This window comes from Myotis yumanensis, unplaced genomic scaffold (assembly GCF_028538775.1).
Source record: "Myotis yumanensis isolate MYYU_CA2020_CCGP unplaced genomic scaffold, mMyoYum1.0.hap1 SCAF_14, whole genome shotgun sequence".
Lineage (NCBI taxonomy): Eukaryota > Metazoa > Chordata > Mammalia > Chiroptera > Vespertilionidae > Myotis > Myotis yumanensis.
Window position 1 is genome coordinate 19,402,861 of NW_027223765.1, and position 24,129 is coordinate 19,426,989.

Here is a 24,129-nt window from a genome sequence, read left to right on the forward strand (position 1 = left end):
ATTGACTAAGCCTTTATGCTCATTAATGTTAAGTGTAATTAGAGTTTTCTAATTCCCAGCACTCTCTCTCCAGTTCACTTACAGATGCGTTGGTTACTTCGGGATATAAGTATAGGACTATTGTACAAATTTCATTTTTTTTCCTGCTTTCTGAAATAGAATAAATATTATCCTTATTACAACATTACCTACTTAAGTTATTAATAAACATAAAAGCATTTGGAGATACATCCTACTGATCACTAATGCAGATGATTAAATGAGTATTAAGCACAACAGTACAATAACTACTCAAATACTCCTACCCTTGCCTTCCACAGACTTTTGCTAGTGCTTGGCAGGTACAAATAATATGAATAGGTTTCCTTCATCTGAAACACCTTATTACAGAGCAAATTATGATCCATAGTATGCTACTCTTCATTGAATACTAGAGGCCCAGTGCACAAATTCGTGCATGGGTGGGGTCCCTCGGCCTGGCCGGCAGTCAGGGCCAATTGGGGCTGGCTGTGGGGAGGGACTGTGGGAGGTTGGCCGGCCACGGGAAGTTGCCTGTGGGAGCGCACTGACCACCAGGGGGCAGCTCCTGTGTTGAGCTTCTGCCCCCTGGTGTTCAGTGCGTGTCATAGCTAAGGCTGGTTGTTCACTTGTCCAGTTGTCTGGTTGTTAGGATATAGATAATGGAATATAATTATGGAAAAAGAGTTTTTGAGATATCTGGAAATTCTGATAAAAATTACCTACTTCCCATTACTCTGGTAAACAACTGGTTTTCCGAAATGAATATCTGTGCTTATAGTCTCTCAATGGTAAGGCTGAATAAATAATTGTTTTATAATTTCCACATTTATCCTTAGTTGACTTCTATATGTGTGTTTGTACTGTTACTTACTTAAGTGAACAAAAGAAAGGGTGTTCTATTAAAGATTAAATCACAAATAAAAGCCAAGTAAATGAATGTATTTAGGATGGTGGTAGAGTCAGCAGTAAGTTGATGTTTTTTCTAGAGTTCTCAAAAATAATCATAAAGGAATAAAATGATTTCTGGAACACTTGTGATGAATAGTCTTAAAAAATATAAATAAATTTTGCTAGTGTACAGAAACAATAAATGTTTTGCTTATAGTTCATTTTTTTAATCCCCAAACCAACTTCATTATAAAAATATATTCATATAAGTAACAACAGATTCAGAATAAAGGAATTTAATAGCATTACTAATGAAATACACTCAATGTTTTCACTGAATATGAATGTCTTCAAAGTGTTGCTATACTCTACAGTTCAATCAACTCCTATTGTGTTCATCAGTCTCTTAAATTAGCTTCCACTTGGAAGCTTAATTTAACAGCTTATTTAATTTTGTATTTATAAGACCAAACATGAATGGGAGCATTTGTGACATGTCTATAAGAAGTTATGCTTTTCAAGGGAATATGCCACATCTGCTCTTCTTTTTGAAAGTCTTCCATTGTAATACATATATTACTAGGTTTTTGTTCAGTGTGCTTTGAATAAATATTGTGAGCTGACTGAAGGAATGTGAGAAGCAGGATGGTTTTATGCCCTGCCGTTCAGCACTATAACACCATTGTCAGTGACTCCAGGTGGCCATATCAAAGACTGAGACAACATTGATAGCCTCATAAAGTGGGGATCACCTTGGAATCTTTAAGTGGGACCATAAACTGAAAACAATCATTACAAAATTGACAACACAGATACCCTGATATGTCATTACAAAGCTGTCACATGATCCTCTAGGAGCCCTTTCAGCTTTAAGGACTGTGATTCAGTTCCTCTCTCTCCTTAGTTTTGTCAGCTTATAAATTTTGGAAACTGGACTATTTTACATCTGATGGCTGATAACACCCATCAGAAAGCTGTCATGCATAATAATCAATTTAAAGACCCCAGCTCGGCTGGTGTGGCTCAGTGTTTGAGCATTGACCTATGGACCAGGAGGTCCTGGTTTGATTTCCAGTCAGGGCACATGTCGGGGTTGTGGACTCTTTCCCCAGTGGGGGGCATGTAGAAGGCAGCCAATTGATCATTCTCTCTCATCATTGATGTTTCTACCTCTCTGTCCCTCTCCCTACCTCTTTGAAATCAATACAATATATATATATATTTTAAAATAAAGGCCCTAAAGTCCTTGTTTGCCACCTCACCCAGGCACACTTTCCTGGGTGGCATCAGGAGAATTTGCTACCATTTTTCTGTCATCACTTGCTTGTGAGATGAAGGAGGCGTGGCCAAATCTGAAGTCTCCCCAGAAAATTCACTGCCTATTTTTTCCAAAGACCTTTTACAAGATCAGTATCAGAATCCAGGAACAATAGTTTTGATGAGATTTATTGGTAGGCTCTGCCATGAGCTTTCTTCTATGTTGTATTTTAATTCACTTTATTCTTCTATTACTCCAGTAAAGTGTCAGTAGTGAACCGTTATTGAGATTCTAAGAAATAAAAATAAAACTCAGAGAGAAGGTAAATAATCAGTTTGTAACCCTCCAGGTTCCCAGTTTGCTGATCTTTAAGTAGAAAAAAAAAATGACTGCTGCAAAAACCACCTTTAGAACACTTAAATAAGTTTGAAAAATATTTCGTGAAGCCTCACTTAATATCTCAATTTGACATACTGCAGTTTTGTTATTGTTGGTTTTTTGTAGGTTTTTCTTTCAGTTAGCAACTGATTTTCTTTGTATTTAAGTTCAAAGGGGAAATGCAAAAATACTGTTAGTTTGTCAAAATTATCAAATTAAAATAATTTTTATATTTGTTTATCAGGATAGCCACCTCCACTTTTTCGTTTTGTAAAAAAAGAAAACTTTTTTATGGCTAAAAGAGTAGAAAAATAGTGTTTGGATATTGTTTAAACTTTAAGAATTAAATAAGAATACATCAAAATGTGTATTTTAAATATATTCTCTCAGTTGACAATGAGATTTCCATGATTAAGTTGAAGAAAAGTAAATAGCCTTCTTTTTCTTCATTTCCTACTCTAATTCACCATATATGAATTCTCTCAGGCTGTGTGGTATAATGGATTCTGGAGGTCCCAGTGCCCTCTCTGATAGCTTCGAGTTGTATGATCTTGATCTTTCTGTGTCCTCCTATAAAATCAGAAGTACACTAGTTTCCACCTATTAAATCAGAAAGTTATTTGTACCTATTCCATAGGGTTTCTTTGATGACTAAATAATACATCAGGGCAGATTAAGGCTTCAAAGACCTTTTTCTAGCATATAATAAATATCCTTAATGTTAAATATTAATTGCTATTGTTATATTTTGAGTGTCTTTTCACTTCATATTTTATCCTGTTTCCTATTTAAAGTAAAATTCATAAATTCTGCCTACACATCATACATATGCATATTTTTGGTTAACTATAAGTATATTAATTCTCGAACCTTTCTTGCAGTAGAGATCTTACAGTGAGCCATATCTCATTTAAGTCAGAATTCTGGCTTTAATTAGCTGTCTTCCTTCAGAAAATTTACTTAAAATGACTGGCTTCAGCTTTCCCAGAAGAACAATGAAGATGACAACAGGACAAGTCTTGCAGCATCTGCAGAGTTCCTTTCTGATGGGAAAAATGTGCACGTGCCGGTCCCTCCCTCTCTCCCTTCATGCACTTGTATAATAATGCTAAACCTGAGGTCGGCCAGTCTGATTCCTCGGCTACCCAGAACGTGCTAAGTGAAACTTTGAACTTTGACCGTTTCCACAGCCTAGCATCTTGTTCTTTTGCAGGGAGAAACTCTCCTTTCTGGATAGCTCTTGCATTCAGCTGTATTGTCAGTCACTGTTGTTAATGATGCTGCCTATTTAAGTATTCACTGAAGAAAACATTGGAATCATGTTATTTATAACTTACGCATTTCCTTGCACACGTTCCCTTGATCTGAGATATAAAATGTGATCTGCATTGGGCAGACAATTAATTATAACTTGGAGAAACAAAGAGATGGAGGAGGGGTAGGGGTGGGGGGAGGTGGCACTTCCTACCATAAACTGGCAAACATAATGTGGAGATAGGATTGTATCTATTGTTTGGTTGGCTTATCCACCCTCCCCACTCCACCCTTCAGTCAGAAGTAAGAAATTCCGGGATTTGCAGGAATTTTGAAAGAGAACTAAGGCAGGCGAGATTTAGTCAATGAGAAGTGATATGTGTAATGTTCAATAATCATGAGATGTGTTGAAGAGCAGTAGATGGTGTAGAATTTACATTTTTGCAGATATTATAGAAGACAGGATTAATGGCATTTGCAGAAACAAGAAGTAGCTACTCTATTGTTTTTTTTTTTCAATTCATATGCAGCATAAGGAAAACATGATAAATTATGAAACCACCATTTTCCACTTAAAAGAAATGGTGAAATCTAACTTAATGAAATTAATGACAGGGACAGGTCTCATAAATTAAGAGGAAAGGTTATTTGTTCAAAGATTTACTTTTATATTAAACATATGTTTTATTGCCATGTTTGCCTGCCTTGTACATATTTTAATAATAAAAATACAAATATATGACCATTTGTTTAAATTTTCTGTTAGCATGAAATATGAGAGAAACAATATAAGAAAGCTAAAAGGAGATGTGAAACATGCCAAAGCAATGTTTCTGTTGAGGATTTTAAGAATTTTCTTGCTTTATGAACACTTGCAACTCAGTAATTGAAACAAAACCTAACTTCTCTCATTTTCCATATCTGTTCCCTAAAGCTTATTTATACAAATAAGATCTCATCGATTATCTGCTATGTATAAAAGACTTAGCGCTCTTTTACAATATGCTTAGTACTAGATGATTAATTATCCTGAAGCTATCTCTCATGAATGTCCTTTCACAAATCAAGATTTTTATTTTTAATTATTAGTTTATTAAGATGTATATTAATCTAGACAGAGAAATTAATTATTAGAATAAAGCATTTTATGAATATATAACAAGGCAGTAAAGTTCAAATAAAAGCCAGGACATTGTATTTAGAAAACTTAAAATATACTATAGAATAAGCAAGGTTCTTCCTTTCTCTCCCCCCCACCCCCAGCTCTTTTACATTTCAACCAATTTTTTTTAATTAAGAATATTTAATGTTGACATTATTGCAGGAGGCCTCCCTTCCCTCTTACTTATCTACCCCCTCTCCTCTCACCCCTTCCTTGCCTTTACCAAATTGTCCCTGTCCATGGGGTATGCATATATGTTCTTTAGCTAACCCCTTCATCTTCTTTATCCAGTAATTATATGTCTTTGCTGCAAATATCAGCGGTTGCCTCACCACCATATGTTGAGAATACTATTTTACTTTTCCTTTTAAATGTGAAATCTGTAAATATTTTCTCTATCTTTAAACTTAATATAACCTTTTAAACTTATTAGATGAACCTGCCAAATCCAGAATTACAAGTTCTGTGATCATTTTGGTTCTCTTTTCTAGAATATTAAGTATACTCGTGTTTTTATGATTCTGTACACACTTGCTGTATCTGTTTCCCAGCCTTCTAATCTGGATTATTAAAACATTTACTTTCCTTTGTAAATTGTATAGAGGTAATTCATGAATACATACTTGTTGAAAAGCAACACATAAATTTATAGGGTATAACGTAAAAAAGGATATTCATTTCTGACTATTAAAGAGTGGTTAGTATCAAGTCAGCCCTCCCTTTAAGCACAACTATGAAAGATACATGAAATAACAAAAGGCCGTTTGAAACTGGCCATGATAAAGGAAGGCAGAACTATTGAAGGCAAGATGCCAGAGAAAAAGAAACAAAAAGAATAAGAGAAATATTTCAAGCAGCTTTTGTCCATCAAGGCATTTGTCTAATCCTAAACGGTGTGAGGTCATGACTTCCAGAGACTGAACAAATAAAGGTGCAAAAGGCTGAAATTCTAAGGAGAGCTCCTGCCAGACTCCCAGAGCTGGAGAGAGAAACATTGGCATTCATGGTCAGGAGGCAAAGCTAGGGGAGGTTCCATGACTTGCATCTGAAACACCAGAAGACTTACTCCCTAGGAATGAAGGCCAGATGCCCATAGTCTGAGGTCTCATTCTTTGATTGATTTAAGAGGATCTGTTCCAGTTCTCTTTGCAGGCCAGAAGAAAAGTAATTCTCTCTGGAGGGAACAGACATCTTCTGGGACCCCTGTACATTTTTATATACACTTCCCACTATTCAGTACAATTTTTCAATCACATCAGGACTATTCAGATACTAGAGGCCCAGTGCATGAATTCGTGCATAGGTAGGGTCCCTTGGCCTGGTTGGCGATTGAGGCCTATGGGGGGGCAGGCTGGCCAGGGGAGAGGGACCGCGGGAGGTTGGCTGGCTGGGGAGGAGGGGCCAAGGGAGGTTGGCTGATGGGAGGGAGGAGCTATAGGAGGTTGGCCAGTTGTGGGGAGGGGCCATGGTTGGTTGGCTGTGGGAGTGCACTGACCACCATGGGGCAGTTTCTGCATTGAGCATTTGGCCCCTGGTGGTCAGTGTGCATCATAGCGACTCGTCATTCCAGTCATTCTGGTCATTTAGTTGTAACAGTCGCTTAGGCTTTTATATATTTAGTTGGAGATATAAATTATAAATAAGATTGAAAATCTTGACCAAAAGAAATAGTAATTGTAAATTGGTAGGCCATGATATTGTTATTTTTAAATAGCTTACGTTATACCCCAAATAACAAGAATGGAAAGCTATCTATGTAAAGAAAATAAAAGGCCCATATCTATGTCATATTATTTGTCATTTCCTATGGATTGATGTGTTTAAATGGTTGAAACTTCACCAAGAAATACTGTAAAAGCATAAGGTAATTAATAGTGATAAGTTTTAAGTATATCAATCTTTATTTTATATAATATTTATTTTATTTTATCAATACCAAGTTACTCCAGATAGTTCTAGTGGGTTTTTTCATATCACTAGGTTACTATTTATGTAACCTTGACCCTTTAAAGCTTATGATATTAGTGATTGCTTATGATGACTAAACATTATGCTCAATGACCACAACAAAAACCTTGACAGATATATTTGGAGAAATTACTTCTAGACACTTCAAAATAACTTTTTCTTTTCTCATTTAAAATGAACTCAAGGTTACCAACATATGAGTTGAAGATTACATTAATAACAGAAAAGAACTATCTTTTAAAAATCTATTGGCTATACCTCACAAATGCAGCTATCATTACAGAGGGCAGAAGTTAAAATAAAATTAATATATGCTATGGTATCTGAGCCCAGAGGATGTGCTATATCATGGAAAGAATGTCAGTCTGGACATCAAATTTCCCATCTTGTAGATTTGCTATCCAACTTCTACTATATTTGAATATTATTAATATATTTGCCCACAAGTAATTGTTTTAGAAAGTACTCCACAGCAGCAATATAAAAATCTCAAACTGTGATGGCAACACTTACCAACAATACTGTTTTTATTGCTTCATTACACCCGCTGGGCCATTTTTATTGTTGAATTTAATCGGTAAGCGTTCATTTTCCACACAGTGCAAACACATTAGGGCACAAGTGTGTTAGAAGTAGTAAGGAATGACAGATGGCACTTGAGGGTTAGCATATACACAGCTCTGTAAGTAGAGCTCCCTTTCTAGGATATCCTAATATCATTTGGAAGGCAGTGTGTGCAAAATGAACAACTGAACAGGTTCAACAGGACACAAAGCAAAGTAGATGGTCTACTTGGGTTCCCTGTCTATTAGCTGCTGCTTCTGTGCTTGCCAAGAAAAACAACTTTGAGCTAGTGAAATCTGACTAAATATCATCACCCAAAGAGAGAGCCACAAGACAAGTCTAAAAATGTAAAATTTCTGCTGGTGAGGAGGGGAGTAAAGACTTGTATTCCCATACTACCTTTCTCCAAGTAATGAAATTTACCTTTTCTTCTCAAACTCCCTCCCTCCCTTTCTCCATTTTTCTTTTAGGTCTCCCTCTCTTGATTCAAATTTTCTTTTGGTTATTACATCCCCCTTTAGATTGAATTTTGAGTGCTATGATTTGGCGTGGGGCTATAAAATTAAATGTTATTTCTAAAAGTATACATATGTATAGGTGTGTGTGTGTGTGTTGGGGGGAGAGAGGGAGGGAGGGAGGGAGAGAGAGAGTGAGAGAGAGAGAGGGAGGGAGGGAGAGAGAGAGAGAGAGAGAGAGAGAGAGAGTAATCACTGTAGGAGAGCTTTCGTATTTTACAAGTAGATTTTTGTAAATTAATTAAAATCTTAAATACTTCTTAACCACCCAAAGTGCCCCATTAGTTAGCATGAACTTGAAAACCATATGGTGTTGATTAGTGCTTAGTGATCTTATTTTAATAGATCTCAATTAAATAAATGATTGCAGTGTATGCACGCTTCATGATACCAATTGGTCAGAGCATTGTCCCTTGCACCAAAAAAAATTGTGGGTTCCATTCTCGTTCAGGACACTTATCTAGGCTGTGGGTTCGATTTCTGGTTGGGAGTATATGGGAGGCAACCAAGTGATGTTTCTCTCTCTTTTCCCCCCTCTCTCTCTCAAATCAATAAACATATCCTCGGGTAAGGATTATATTTTTTAAAAAATTGATGCTAGATAAAGGTACTGAAGCAAGAAATGAAGAACTTTCAATAAAGACTGGCCATTTACTTTCTTAACTGACACAGGACTTTTTATGTGTGAGGGATTTTAGATTTTAGGATTTCTTCACTTGTTACAATCGAGGCTGAAGAAAAAGCATTAGGCTCTGCCTTTAGATCCAGGGCCTGAGTTCAAAACCCAGCTCTGCCACTGATTGGCTGTGCCTAACCCTCCTCTGTAAAACTTGGGTTAATTATAGAATCTACCTCATTGGCGATATGTTGAGGGTTAAATGAACTAATACTTTTAAAGTGTTTCAACAGTATATGGCACCTAGTAAATACTATGTAAGTGCTTCTAAATTACTAGTTTAAAAAAACACTAAAACATCCCTGAGATTTCCAGTAGTGTTATAATTCACTGTGAACACATTTCAAAATATGGTATTGGTATCTGGATACTTGTTTTGAACAAGATTATTTTATGACTACTGGGACATATGTAGTTCATCCAGTAAGAGTAGGAAATGAATTAAGAACTGACTGCCTTCGAGCTTATTTAGATAATAAAAAACGTAGGTTAAATGGGGCCGTAGTGAACAATGATTACAATGTAGTTTCATCCTTTTTAAAAATGGGTTTATATCTTTCCCTAAGTCATTTGGACAATTACGTATTAGCGAATGTATCTAGTATAGCAAATAAGTTTTCATCTTAAACGGCAAATGGGAACAATATGTGGATCCATACACTGAGCTGAGTGTGTGAAACCACATCCAGGCCTTGAAGGAAAGGGAGTTGTGATTGACTAGTGAGTCTGCCATGGATATACATTGGGTGATCTGGATCTTCATGGGGGAAATTATTTATTTTTCCACCTGTTTTATTCAAACATGATTTATATGTTTGGGGTTAGGGATATAGCTGGGATGTTTTAACATGTAAGAGGAAAATGACAAATCATTTTTTAAAAGGTGAAGTGGTAAGTTGTTGTGGGAGTTTCTCTTGACAAACAAATACATTTCTTTGGAAATTTGGGTTAATTTATAATTTAATTAATACAGAAGAGTTAGATTGTGTATTAGCTATCTATTGGTGCATTATCACAGCAAACTTATTGGCTTAAAATAACACCGATTTGTTATCTCATAGCTTCTGAGCATCCAGAGTTCAGGCATTGCTTAGCTGAGTTCTCTGGGTTCTCTGCCAGCTTGTAGATGATAAGCAAAAACCAGAAAAGTTTAACATAATATATCAACCGAATGGCTAATTTAAATGCTCTACCAGTCAAATAACTCAGTGACACACCAGTTACTTTGTGGGGACTTAAGGGTTTTGAAGCATAGAGTAAATATGCATATGAAATTCTGAATAAGAAAGCTGATGAAGAGAGATGGTGGCAGGTCTTTGGATGCTTTTAGGCTTCTAGAAGTTGGTTACCAAGATATCAGCCAGGGTTGTGGACTCATCTGCGGTTTGACGGGGAAGGAACCGCTTCCTCCTTACTCATGGAGTTGATGGTAGCATTCACCTGTTGGTGATGGCCTCCATTTCTTCTTGGCTGTTGGCCAGAGACAACCTTAAGCTCCTTGCTAAGTGGTGCTCTCCAGAGGGAAGCCGATAAGGCAGTTCTTCAAAGCTGGCAAAGGAGACGAATTCCTCACAAGATGAGCATTAGCATCTTCTATAACATAATGCTCTACATCTCATACATCTAAACACATATATTCCCATCACCTTTACCATCTTCTATTGGTAGAAGCAAGTTTACAGGTTCTGTACATGCTTCAGGGGAGTCAACTACATACTAAGGCCTGGCTACCATGAGGTGGAAGTCACAGGGGCCGTTTCAGAGTGTCTGTCACAATTGAATGCACAGATTTTTTCAGGGAACTTTTTCTTGATATGAGAAATATTCTCAAGCAGCATGAAGCTATTCTGAATCATTAGTAGTATCTGCTGTACTCATCTAATACCAAGAAGGGAGAAAATGTAAAATATTGAGCTAAGAGTACTTAGGTGATTTATAAGAATGATTATGATAAAACTGGATGTCAGTAACATCATGAGAAATTCTTTAGTATTAAAGAACTAGACATGTACAACAGTTGAAATCATCAGAATAACAAACTACATTTTAAAAAGGCAGAGTCTTGAGGGGGCGGTCATGGCAGAGAAAGCAAGAAAATCCTCTGACTTTAAGCATTATGAATGAGAGGCAAAGCTATGTCTTAAAATAAACTAACAACTTAAACATTCAACTGCTGAATTTGCAAGCCCAAATCTTAGTCACAACAAATACCACAATTTTACTTTTCTGTAGCATGTAACTGATTATCAACAGTCATCCTAAAATCCCTCGAACCTACAGTTTCACCCTCTTCTCAAACTCCACGTATAACTAGGATATTAGTTTATGTGGTGTGCTAATATACCAAGCGCCTAAAAGAATGCTAGACACAACAGATGTGCTTAAAATACGTTTGTTGAATCACTTTTCAATGACCATCTCCTAGTCCTTTCTTGACATAACTTTTCACCAAGTATAAGCCAAAAACAATCTCTCTCCAATTGAAGTCTCCGGAAGTTTTTCTGGGGCAAACCACTCTTAAGTTTTATATAAGCTGTTTTAGAAGCAAAGTAGGATGCAGGTAAAAGCACAAAGATATTTGGTGCATTCTCAAGGAAACAAGGTTAATATTTAAAGTAGCTTTATAAAAATACATGGCCTGAAAAAATCAAGAGCCAGCTCATGAACCAGCCTCAGCATTCCTGGTAGGATGGCAGGGACACCGGGTGTCACATTTAGCCAAAGAGGCCCAGAGGACATGATTGATTCAAGAAGAGATTCCTCAAATTTAAAAAAAAGAAAAAGTAAACAGATCAAAATATAGAAAAATATTTGCTTGTAAAAAATATTTTTTTTCCATTGGACTTTGAAACTTTGAGAGATAATTGTAACTGCATTGAAATTTAAGATGTATGTGACCTATTTTCAAATACAGGTTCTAATTGAAGACTGACTTTAAAAAAATGCCTTTATTTTAACTTTGAGATTAAATCATGAGCTTTTCTTTGGTCTCAGAGATATTTTAGCCATGATTTTATGATGATTCACTTCAAAAGAAAAGTAATTTTTTTAAATTAGATTTTTTTTAAATCTAAGGTCACAAAAGAAATTTTGATTCTGCAATTACAATTTTAGAAGCTTTGTGCTTAAAAGAGGGAAAGGAATGCATTTAAAGTTTTACTCTCTATCTCATCCTGCCAGTCCTGGTTTAATTTTAATATGTGAATCCATGAATATCCACAAAGGGTTCCTTCACCTTGTGAAAATCATAATCTTATTGAGAATGACAACTTTGTTTTGGCGCCATGATGTAGTAAAAACTGTAATTGAAGTAATGATCCATTAACCTTGATTTGTCTCATGTAATCTTCTATAATATCATTTTGTTATGAAAGTAAGATATTACAATTAAAATTTCCTAATTTTTAAAGTTTCCAAGTATATTTAAGTCAGGAGACTGCTTACATATTTAAAAAAAAAAAAAAGACATGATAATTGATTTACATTGTCTGGTTTTCTGACTTTCCTCCAATTTATCTTTAAAGTCTGATTATTATAGCCACATTTGTGTGGATTATGTAGAATAAATCCACACAAATGTTATATATATATTTTATATATATATATATTATATTATATATATATAATTAAAGCTGAGTATTGTGCATATGAATATAGTATGTGTACATATTATATATTTACAAAGTTACAATAATGCTGTTTTTAAGCCTAGTGTTATGGGAATCTCCAGATACTGTAGTTTTAATTTTAAATTCATACTGCACTCTAGTGGGGAATGAGATCAATGCAAAATTGTTCTTACGTTGGTACTTCATAGCCCTAATTATGAGCCATTTACAGTTTTAAAAGTGAAACGGAGAATAATGCTGTGGTATATAATTTTCTCAATGGAGAAATGCTATAAATAACATTTACATATTATTTATTTAATATGTTTAGTATTTAGCCATTATAGTACAACATGATTTTGTTTCTAAATTATTATGAAAATAGAAGAAAGCTCACTACTGGAACAGTTTATTTGATTTGTCATAGTATATTTAAATATAAATAAATATGATTATATAGATGTACTTATACTATGTAAATGCTACTACAAGGAATTCTTATATAATAAAGAGCTAATATGCTAATTAGACCAAACAGCAGAACAACTGTCTGGATGATGGTCCACATGACCTTCTGAGGCAGCCAGGGCTGCGAGGGCGGAGGCCCTTGCACAGATTTCGTGCATCAGGCCTCTAGTGTGGAATAAAAATTAAACCCTATATACTCAGGTGAGGATTAAAAAAAAAAAGTTACACCTTCAGTTTTTCTACCAAGAGGACAGAAAAATGATCAATTTTCTTCATAAATTTCAAGAATGAGTATTATGCTTTAAGCTTATACTCTTTTAATTATGATCTTAATTTTATGCAGCAACTCTATTTAAACTCTCCACAAACACCTTTGACAATAATGTCTTTGTCAACACTAGAACCACTGTTTGAATACCTAATTGTTTTTACACTTTTTTCTACTTTAATTAAATGAATGCTTTAAAAATTTATATAAAATGTCATCTATTAAATTTTTTTATTAAATTTATTGGGGCGATATCTATAATAATAACAGCATAATATGCAAATTGACTGAATGACCGAACAGCAGAATGACCATCTGTACGACCTTCTGGACGACCACATTATGACACCCACTAGCACCAGGCCAGCCAAGGAGGGTGTGATGCGATTGGTAAGGGGCCCGGCCATCGCCCCACGACCACCCTGCAGAGGAAGGCCCAGGCCACCGACCCGCAGGCTTCGGCGGGTGGGCAGGGCCTTTCTCTGCGAGAGCGATCCATCATGGGGCTCTCAGGCTGTGAGAGGGCACAGGCTGGACTGAGGTCCCCCCCCAACCCCCACCCTGAGTGCATGAATTTTGTGCACAGAGCCACTAGTTGGTTGATAGGATTACATAGGTTGCAAGTGTACATTTCTATGATACATGATCTGTACTTTGCATTGTGCACCCACCACCCAAAGTCAAATCATCTTCCAACACCATAATTTGGCTCCCATTACCCTTTACTGTCCTCCACCCCCCTTTCCTCTGGTAACCACCACACTGTTGTCTATGTCCATGAGTTTCAGTTTTATATTCCACATATGAGTGAAACCATGTGGTTCTTAGCCATTTCTGACTGATTTATTTCACTTAGCATAACATTTTCAAGGTCCACCCATATTGTCGTAATGGCAGTATTTCATCTTTTCTTATAGTTGAGTAGTATTCCGTTGTATATACGTGCCATTGTATATATGTACCATTGTATATATGTATATTTTATATATGTACAACATTTGCTGTATATATTATCCAGTCCTCTATTGAAGGGCGCTTGATTGTTTCCATGTCTTGGCTACTGTGAGTAGTGCTGCATTAGACATAGGCAAATCAATGGAGCTTGGATTTGTGACTTTGAAATAAAACACTGAAATTACTTGTAGGCTAATTTTTCCACTCAATATAATTAGGTACTGCTTTCAAGTAATAACATGCTTTTAGATAATTTAATTTTGTATGAACGATTGTCCAAGTTGTGATAGAGTTGAAAGGCTAAACTAAAACTGAAGTTTATGAATTCTTATATGAAGATTGGTTGGATAACACGTGTGTGTGTGTGTGTGTGTGTGTTAGTGTATGTGTCTGTGAATAGCTCATTCTTCATCTTGACTGGAACAAATTGTAAATAAGACACAAGTACTCTGTTGATGTGTGTTCGAGTTTTGTTTGGAGGGTTGGCAGATGAGTTATTTAGTAGGCAAAGTTGAATTAGAGAAAATGGCTTGTACTCATGGTCCATATTCAATTTCTCACCCTTTCCTTCCGAAATTGTATTTACCTCGAAGTTATAGGGCAACTGGAGAATTCTGGGCCTTCTCTTCAGGCATGTGAAGCCATTACACTTTTAAGTTCATATATGGCCACTTAAAAGATAAGAGAATATAATTTTTAGGCTAATTTTTAAATACAGATCCCAGATGGTGGGCCACACAAGAGGCAGTGGAAATGAAAGAGCAAGAGACGAAGAAGAGAATAGAAGCTGCTTCTTTGTGCCCCCCCCCCCCCCCCAGAGTATTACACAAGTTTATAAAAATAGCGACATTCCTGTTTTATGTCTCAAGGAGAGAAACAGGATGATCCTTGTCCTATTCCCCAACTTAAAACAAAAACAAAAAAAACACAAACGAATAGCCCTGGCCTGTTTGATCATTGGTTAGAGCGTCAGCCTGTGGACCGAAGGGTCTGGGTCCCCTTCCTGGTCAGGGGCATGTAACTAGGTTGCAGGCCCCATCCCACGCTGAGTCCCGACATGTGCAGGAGGCAACCGATCAATGTGTCTCACACGGATGTTTCACTCTCTTCCCCCTCCCTAAAAATTAATGGGGGAAAAAAATCCTCAGTTGAGGATTAACAACAACAACATTTAAAATAAACCTATTATTTTAGAATAGTTATAGATTTGCTGAAAAGTTGCTACAATAGTGGAGTTCCCATACACCTCACCTACCCAATATCCTCTATTATTGACACGTTGGATTAATATGGTGTGTTTGTCACAATTAATGAACAAAATAATTCATTATTACCAGTGAAACTCTATACTTTCTTTGTATTATATTAGTTTTGTTTCACCCAGGGTTCTTGTAGTGTTCCACAATCTCATCCAGGATACTATGCTTAGTCTTAATATTTCCTTAGGCTGCTCTGGACTGTGAGAATTCCTTGTTTTTGAGAACCTTGACAGTTTTCAGGAGTAATGGTGAGGTATTTTGTCAAATGTCACCCATTTGGGTTTTGTCTGATGTCTTTCTCCGGATTTAACTTGGGTTATGTGTTTTTGGGAGGAAGACCTCAGAGTGAACTCCATACATCATATCAAGGATACAGCCATCCACACGACTGTCAGTGTTGTTAGCCTTGATGACATGGTGAGGTAATGTCTGCTAGCTTTTCCCGCTGTGCCATTGCTTTATTTACTCTTCTGTACTGTACCATTGGGAAGCAAGGCACTAAGCATAGTATATACTTAAGGAATAGAGAGTTATACTCCATTCCTCCTTGAGGGGAGTGTATCTATTTAAAATATTTGAACTATTTCCATTTGGTCAGTTTCTATCTTCTTCCCCATTTTCTTTTTTCATCCACACCCAAGGATATTTTTCCATTGATTTTTAGAGAGAGTGGAAGAGAGAGGAAAAGACAGAGAGAAATATCGATGTGAGAGACACACATGGATTGGTTGCCTCCTACATGCGCCCCAACCAGGGCCTGGCTTAGGAAGGAGCCCTCAACCGAGGTACGTACCCTTGACCAGAATCGAACCTGGGACCCTTTAGTCCACAGGCAGATGCTCTATCCACTGAGCCAAACTGCTGAGGGCTTCTTTCCCATTTTTTATATCAGTATGTCCTCATTGATAGTTATCTTGGGTTAACTGTGGGTTAGAATCCAGTAATATGTTATTTAGGTTGTTGCTCTAGCTTTCGTTATTGAGGGTTTCTTCAGTGGGCTTTTGTATTTATTCCCCAACTTCTGATTATTATTTAATTGGGTTCTATCAGTTAGGGTCTGCCAGGGGTACATCCTGTTACCCTTGGTGGGAGGGGAAGAGAAGATCAGCACTTTTCAGGACAGTCTGGATACCAAAAGCTGGTGCTTTGGTCTAAGTAGTAACATTTCAGCTTTTATCTCAGAAGGCTTTCTAGTGGGTCAAAACAATGGACTATAAATTAATTTCAAGAACTGTCTTGCCTCCCAGGAAAACCAGTATTTCCTGTTTTATTTTACACACATTATGCTCAGAGACATAGTTTAATGCAGCTTACCAGCCATGAGTTCTCTTATGTATGCCATGTTTTAATTATTTCTGTGAATCTGATAGATTAATTATAATTCCACATCTATAAAATTTTAAAAACACACACAAGCAAATCATTAATTCGTACAATAATAATTCCCAGGATAATTCTATTCCTTGAATCTATTACATGATACAGGTTAGAGTCACATTACTACATTAAACCACAGATTTTCATAGTGTCTTAGTGGTTTGGGGGATGGAGACATGTTGACTCCATCCATGTTGGGAAAAAATGGACAAATTGATCAAATTTGGGGAGTTTCAACCAGCTGGCTAAACCCTATGTATGAACACGGAGTTTTTTTCTCAGTAGAACTCAAATGAACACAATTTCCCTCCCGGAATTTAAACATGTCACTTTCACTATATTGGGAATAAAAAACACATCACATAATGCCTCACAATTCAGAGTGCCATTTGAGGCATTGCAGCTTTCTTGCAAAATCTATAAATGTTTTGTGATGTCACATCCAGTCACAAGAATTTATCTGACATTCCCTCTTCTCCCAATGTCAAAAGTCTCCCATAGTTAATGTCTCCCATAGTTACCTTACTTTCTGATTCCTTTGAGTTGTTGTCCTTGCCCCTAGGCCTCTCAGTGCAAAATTAATGGTTTACTCTGCCTGATGACACGACTTCATTTCCTGTCATGACCAGGGAAACCCTCATGCATAAGCAAATAAACCTCACAGCCTTGGTAGAAAATTTCTCCTCCAATGTTTTCATCTGCTAAATTGCTCTTAGACATTTTTATTTTATGAGTCAGGGTAGAAGAAAAGGTTTCTATATACATATTTAGCAAAAACAATGGGTGACAAGGGCTCAGGTACTGAGACTGTGTATTGTGGCCTAGATCTGACAAATTTAAACCTATCATTCTATAAACTAAAGCTCTTTTTTGGGTAATTTCTTTCAAATATGAGGATTTATTTTTTTTATAATACGTATAAATGTGATTAGATTTACATTTTTGAAAATATAGAAAAAAGCCAACTGTAACCCTACCATTAAACATCAACTCCTACTAACATTTTTCTAAGTCTTATTTGTGTTTCACATATTTGTAAACATATGTACATTTTTATCTTGTGTTTGTTTTTTCCTTATTGTATGGAAAGAGTTTCCCATGTTATAAAAATATTCCAATCTGCTTTTATTGATTATACAATATCACAGTGATTGAATATATCATAATTTACTTAATATTTTTCAGTACTTAATGATATCTGAGATAAAAGACTAAAACTATAAATAAACTCTAGAAAAAAGTTTTGAAACATTCTGAATGCAACCTAGAGTATAAAGAAATTCATTTCTTTATATAAAATAAGAAACTAATATATTTATATATTTTGCTTTAACTGAAATTATGAAATAACTTTGCAAAGTTTCCAAATTTTCTTTTAAATATGAACATTTAAAATTTATATTTATTATTATCCTAATAGGGCTACCTGAGTAAGAAATATAAAGTTTCCTTTTTAAAATGAGGTTAAAATATTTTAAATAAATTAGTCCTCAAAATGTATGAATTATATATTTAAAAATCTTTTACTCCTTAAATAGTCCCCTTAATATCCTTTAAGAGATGAAACGATTATGGTTGGCTTAAGTTCAGTAGTTATGTTTTCTTTATTTCAATTGCTAGCAAACTAATTCTTGAATACTGTTAATATTATTTGGGCATTTGTTTTCTCACTTGCCTGATCTCAAAGCCCATGCCCTTCCCATCATTATACGTAAGGTGGATAATGGCAAAGACTAGCCTTGTCTTGCTTACCAGTTCATCTTCATAACCTAGAAAGTACCTGCCACATAGTAAATAATTAATAAATGCACATTAAAAGAATGATTTGCTTTCCATTGCCAGTAATCCCAAAGACTACACAGTAAATCCTTGAAGAATATGGAAAATTAGAATGGAGAAATTATATCTGGACCATAAGAGTGCTGTATAGAGAAAGCACAGAAAATTTTTTAGAAAAGAATCATTAAGTGACTTGTAAATAAACAGTAAAATATGTATTGCAATAGTTCCTTTAATTATTGCCATTTTAAGGCCAGAGGTGCTAGAAATGTTAATTGCCCCCTTTCTCTTAGATTTGAATTTACAAAGCATGTATTTATCTAAAAATAATATATGCAAATATAATTCATAGATCAGTTACACTCTTTTTCACCCTGATTATGAGGCTATCTTGAATATTCAGAACCTGTTTTGTGCTTCTGATATAAAACATAAAATTTTAGATGTTGAAACCATTTTAGCATTTTTTCACATATTTAGGATGAGTCTCTCCAGATATGTGACTTTACATAATTGCAAGTATTATAAAAAGAAGATAATTTTATTTAGTTCAATCAAAAGGGAATATCTAATACATTAATAAATGCTAGAGAACAAGATGATTAAGAACTGGGATTTGGAGATGAATAAAACAATGTTTATCCCAACTATACTCTGCAACCATAAGCAAGTTATTTATCCACTCTAAACTTAGCTTCCTCAGCTATGAAACAGGGAAAGTTAAATGCCTAATCTATTATTATGATTTGACATAGAAAAAATGAAGTAAAATATTTGCCATTTGCGTTTCATTAAAGAGGTTAATCATCTTCTGATAGTACAAAGCAACCTATTGAAATAGGAGAACGTGGACATTTTTAATTCTTAAGTGTCTCGACACTTTATTTGCTACTCAATTTAATTATATAATGGAATCCAGAAATCTTGACCAGCTTATCCATAACTTTCTTTGCAACCTTAGATTTCACTTGTGCCCAAGACGGGGAGAGTGAGGCTGAATTTTTACCTGATGACTTTGAGGAGAAACCAGAAAGGGAAAAGAAACATACTAATTTCACTTTGTGCAACGTGTGTAACATTCAGCTGAATTCGACCGCTCAAGCTCAGATCCACTATAACGGCAAATCCCATCAAAAGAGACTGAAACAGCTCAGCAATGGGATGCTGAAAATCGACAATGGTAAGTTTTTCTGAAAGTATGTCTTCTCAACTTTCCATCACCAACTTCAATTATTTGTGTAACTGCAGATACGAAGGTAAGAGAATGGATTACTTTTTATTTTTAAGACCTGGAACAAATATTTAATGAAAGCTTGTAGCACAGCGTATTTTAAGTTAAATCATGCCTCCCAGCATTTTGGAGAAGAAGAAATTTCGTTTGTTGTGCATACCTAACTGTACGAGGGTGTGGTCAGGGCCACCAGGGCATTTGTTACGATTTGAAAGAGTTGGCATTAAAGTTGCTTGATGTTTGTTTGCCTTTAACATAGATATTTGGAAATGGGCATCTTTTTCCATTGGATAGGAAACAATGTTTTCGTGTTTTTAATGTGTTAAACAAAAAACTGTCATGTGTGAAAACTTTTCTGAGAGAAAGGGTTTATTGAACCTAAAATGCTAGCCAGAGAAGGACCATGCCCTAGGGCCTTCTGTCTGAACCTCCAATAGCAGGGCGATGTGGAAAAGACACATGACTGCAGGACTGGAGTTGATGGGCTCTTTTATGGAAACAGTTTGGGGAGGAAAGATGTAAGTTGTTTAGAAAGAATTTACATTGACCATCTGTATGTCCACTTTGGAGAGGTGTCCATTTACGTCCTTTGCCCATTTTTTAATGGGATCGTTTGTCTTCTTTTTGTTAAGTTGTATGGATTCCTTATATATTTTGGATATTAACCCCTTAACCGACATGTCATTGGCAAATATGTTCTCCCAGGCAGTGGGCTCTCTTGTTCTGTTGTTGCTGGTTGCTTTTGCTGTGCAGAAGCTTTTTATTTTGATGTAGTCCCATCTGTTTATTTTCTCCTTAGTTTCCTTTGCCCTAGGAGATGTTCCCACAAACATACTGCTATGAGAGATTGCTGCCGGTGGTTTCTTCTAGGATTTTTATGGTTTCCCGTCTTAAGCCTTTTATCCATTTTGAGTATATTTCTGTTTGTAGATAAGGAGGTGGGAGATCGTGAAGTGGGGCTACTTCTGGGATAGGGGCAGAGTCTGGAACATGCATGTGTAAGCAAGAAGCAGAGGAGTCGGTGGTCAATGGCACCTGGCTATTCTCTTTAGATAATCGCAGAAATACCATCCTGAATTCAAAGTTTCAATGTATACTCAGGAATGTAGGCAGCCTTGTGTTGTGTTTACCATGCTGTTGTTAACTGATTAACTACTTTCCTTTTTCCTTCTGGCTTGCTATAATTTAATTTAGGACATCTCAGAATTTTCTCCTTGTCATATGCATGTTAGGGGCTTCAGTTGGTTGGTAAGATTGAAGATGATTTTAAAGCAATACATATCTTCTAAAGTCGTGTTTAACTAATAAAATTGGATCTATTAATACATACAGATTGTTTAAATTTGCTAGTGAAAATTCATGGTTTGTCTGATTTTTTAGAATATTATTTTAAAACATATGATGATTTTAGGAGTACACATATTATTTTTTTTCCCCTGTGGCTCTTTTTAGTAAAATCATTAAAAACACCCAGGAGTTGGTTTAGGTCATATTAGTTTGGCCTGAAATTATACTTTAGAAGAGCCCTCATCTTTAAGTACAAGTAGATCTAATTATAGGTAATCAGCCTACTTCATACTAATATTATTTCTTTTACATAGCCTCATGTTCTCACTCAAAAATGAGCCTTTTCAGGCCTATTGAAAATAAGAAAGGAGCCCAATTACAATCTTTCCATACAAGTTAATGATAATGCCTTTAACTATATGGAGACCAAGCTAAAAATGGGAATTCTCAAGAATAGAGGACCTTATAAATTCTTAATCAAGAACATTATCGGTTTTAGTTTATTTTGAGAAATATACAGAAGTTGTTTTACTCTTCTCATTAAATATGTGGCCTTGCAAAAATGACCACTGTGAACTTCTTCCATCTTCAGAAAATCACCAGCTCAATTTAGATTTCAGCTGGGAAATAATTAGAGTGGTGTCAAGAAAGGAATAGAACAATGGAGTTGTTTACTTGAATTTATTTAACCTTGTCTATAATTTGTTTATGTAAGGATGCAAATAACATGGAACAAATTTTTATTATTGTGGAATGACAAAAAATATCATTTCTGTATTGAATACATGGAGAACATTGTCTAATTATATGCCTAGACATATATCCTAATATACACTACAAAGAATAAGAATCAAGACAGACATCCCCATATTTAATAGATGGTTTCTGAATATCTGAGCAAAATGTGGTATTTCTCACGTACTTCACTTAGAGGAAACGGTCATTTGAAGATCGCAGTGAAAAAATATATCATGTGTACTAATTAACTTTTGATAGTGCTGCATTCTTTGCAGAGTAAAATTATATGGAACACATGCTCACCACCCACATGCCTGCTCATGGGCCTTCAAGGTCCCTCCTGTGAGTTGGGAGTTGAGATCCTCCTCAGGCATCACCCTCCGGCAAAGGGAGCTACCTCTCCTGAATTTGCTCTCTCTCTGGGGGAAGACTGAAGAGCATCCCAGCTCCTTTCCTCAAAAGTGGGTAGACAGCCCTGCAAGGCCATTCCAGCCTCAGATTTGCTGATGCCCCTGGGACAGTTCTATCACAGTCGAGCCTCACCCTCCACCCAGTCCTGCTTTCCTCATGCATCACAGCTAGAGGTCCCTAATGCACAAAATCATCTCAGGCTACCTCCTGGGTATCCCCCAAAGATGCCATCAATACTCTTTAAGTCTTTTAAAGTAATAAGCAGAATATGCTTTATTGTGCAAAAGCAAAAAAAAATTTTCCCCTCCTATGTATTTTCCATTTGATGTCTCTACATAAGCTTTATCATAAGAAATGCAAAGGGAACAAATAGTTAAATAGTATTTATTGTTCCAGGTATTTTATATACATTATTTGTGAAGCCACAATGAACAATTCTGCAAAGCAAGTGTTGTTCTATTTACAAATAAGATAGCCAAGAATTTAAGGAACTAAGAGACTTTGCCAAATAACTCTGTTTATAAACTTGCCCATGTCTCCATTATCAGTAGGGTACTAACTTCTCTGGTAAACTGACATTCAACTATCAACAAATTTATGCTATACATTCAGGTATTTTCTAAAGTTACTGACTTTGTCATTTTTTAAAAGCACTTAACATACATTATTGCAACAAAGCTGATGTTTTCTTAAATTCTCTTCACCACATTTGTTAAAAATATCTTGTGCAGAATGAAGTCACATAAATAGACCATTTTGTAATTTATCACTATGCATTCCCTATTATTCCAGAAATATATTTATTTTTAATTAGCATACTTTTCAAAGATGAGGTAAGATATAGACGTGAAGGGGCAGAAGGCTATTCTATAATTGAAAGTTGCTTAAACATGTAGATTATATCATATTCTAGAGATTCCACAGTTCACTCTCTCATGAAAACAGTAAGCCAAAGAAATTCAAATTCAATCCACATGGCTTATTAACTTTCTATTGTATAAAATCTTTGATTTTATATTTATGAGGAAGTTAAGTTTTGCAAATAATTACTTTATGATTAAAAATAATACTATTTCATCTGGGCTGTCCAAAAAATGTTTAGAAATATAATAAAAACCACCAAGAATTCTACAAAGGTAACTTACCTCTCTAAACCTTTTGTAACAATTCTCCCAGTTATGAAAATAAATATGAGTAAGCAATAAATTATACATACAATATTACATACATTATAACATAATACTGTTTTCAGATCATTACTTTTTATGGATGCATATTTTAAAGAAATTAATAATGGAGCAACATTTCTGGCTAGATGTTGAGATTGTGCTGATGTAGGTCATTTTGCTTCTCAAGTATGTGATACATTATATAATGGAAAAACCTGAACATTGTAATGAGGTTTAAAAGGAAGTATTATAAAGGGTTTTTATCAACAAATAGAAATGTGAATGTTGGAGTAAATATCCTTCTTTGATTCAGAAGAACATTTTGGAATACCTATTACTAAGTGTACAACTTTCAGGAGATTTAAAGCCTTTATGCCCAACTAATTTAATTCGATTTCATGTGCTCACCTTGGATAAACTGTTGTTAATGCTTGTTGGAGATTGAGTAACGGGTTGACCTATTGTAATGGCTTTATTTTATTCATGCTGTCTTTGTCATATTTGAGTTATTTTATTAAGCCTGGTTTTCTATGTTTATTGTTCTGAAACTGCTATCAAATAATTCATTTTTATCTAACAGTATTCCAGTGCTCATTATTTTGTACCATATTAATCTGAAACATTTTTACCCTTATCTATCTCCTTAGCATTACATTTTCTTTTATTAATAGAAAAGCTAAATACGATTTCACTTTCTAGCTCTCACTGATCTATTCTCTTTTAATTGATTGTCCCAGATGAGGTTTAAAATATCAGTAGATTTTCAGTTTACAAGATTTTTCCTTCTGTAACACTGGTAGTTAATAGAAACAAAATAGCTTCATAGAATTTTCTGATACCTCAAGACTTGATTTTATATATAAACTCATTTATATATAGATATGTCTCATCTTTTT

The 24,129-nt window shown here is 35.4% G+C and overlaps 1 protein-coding gene across 1 annotated transcript in view; it reads left to right on the forward strand.

Moving 5' to 3' along the window:
* Window positions 1-24,129, forward strand: part of ZNF385D (zinc finger protein 385D) — a 684,297-nt gene that overhangs the window by 99,565 nt on the left and 560,603 nt on the right. Inside the window, exon 2 of the mRNA XM_070433332.1 lies at window positions 19,359-19,577. Coding sequence (XP_070289433.1) covers window positions 19,359-19,577 — 219 coding nt within the window. The remainder of the gene's footprint in view (window positions 1-19,358; window positions 19,578-24,129) is intronic.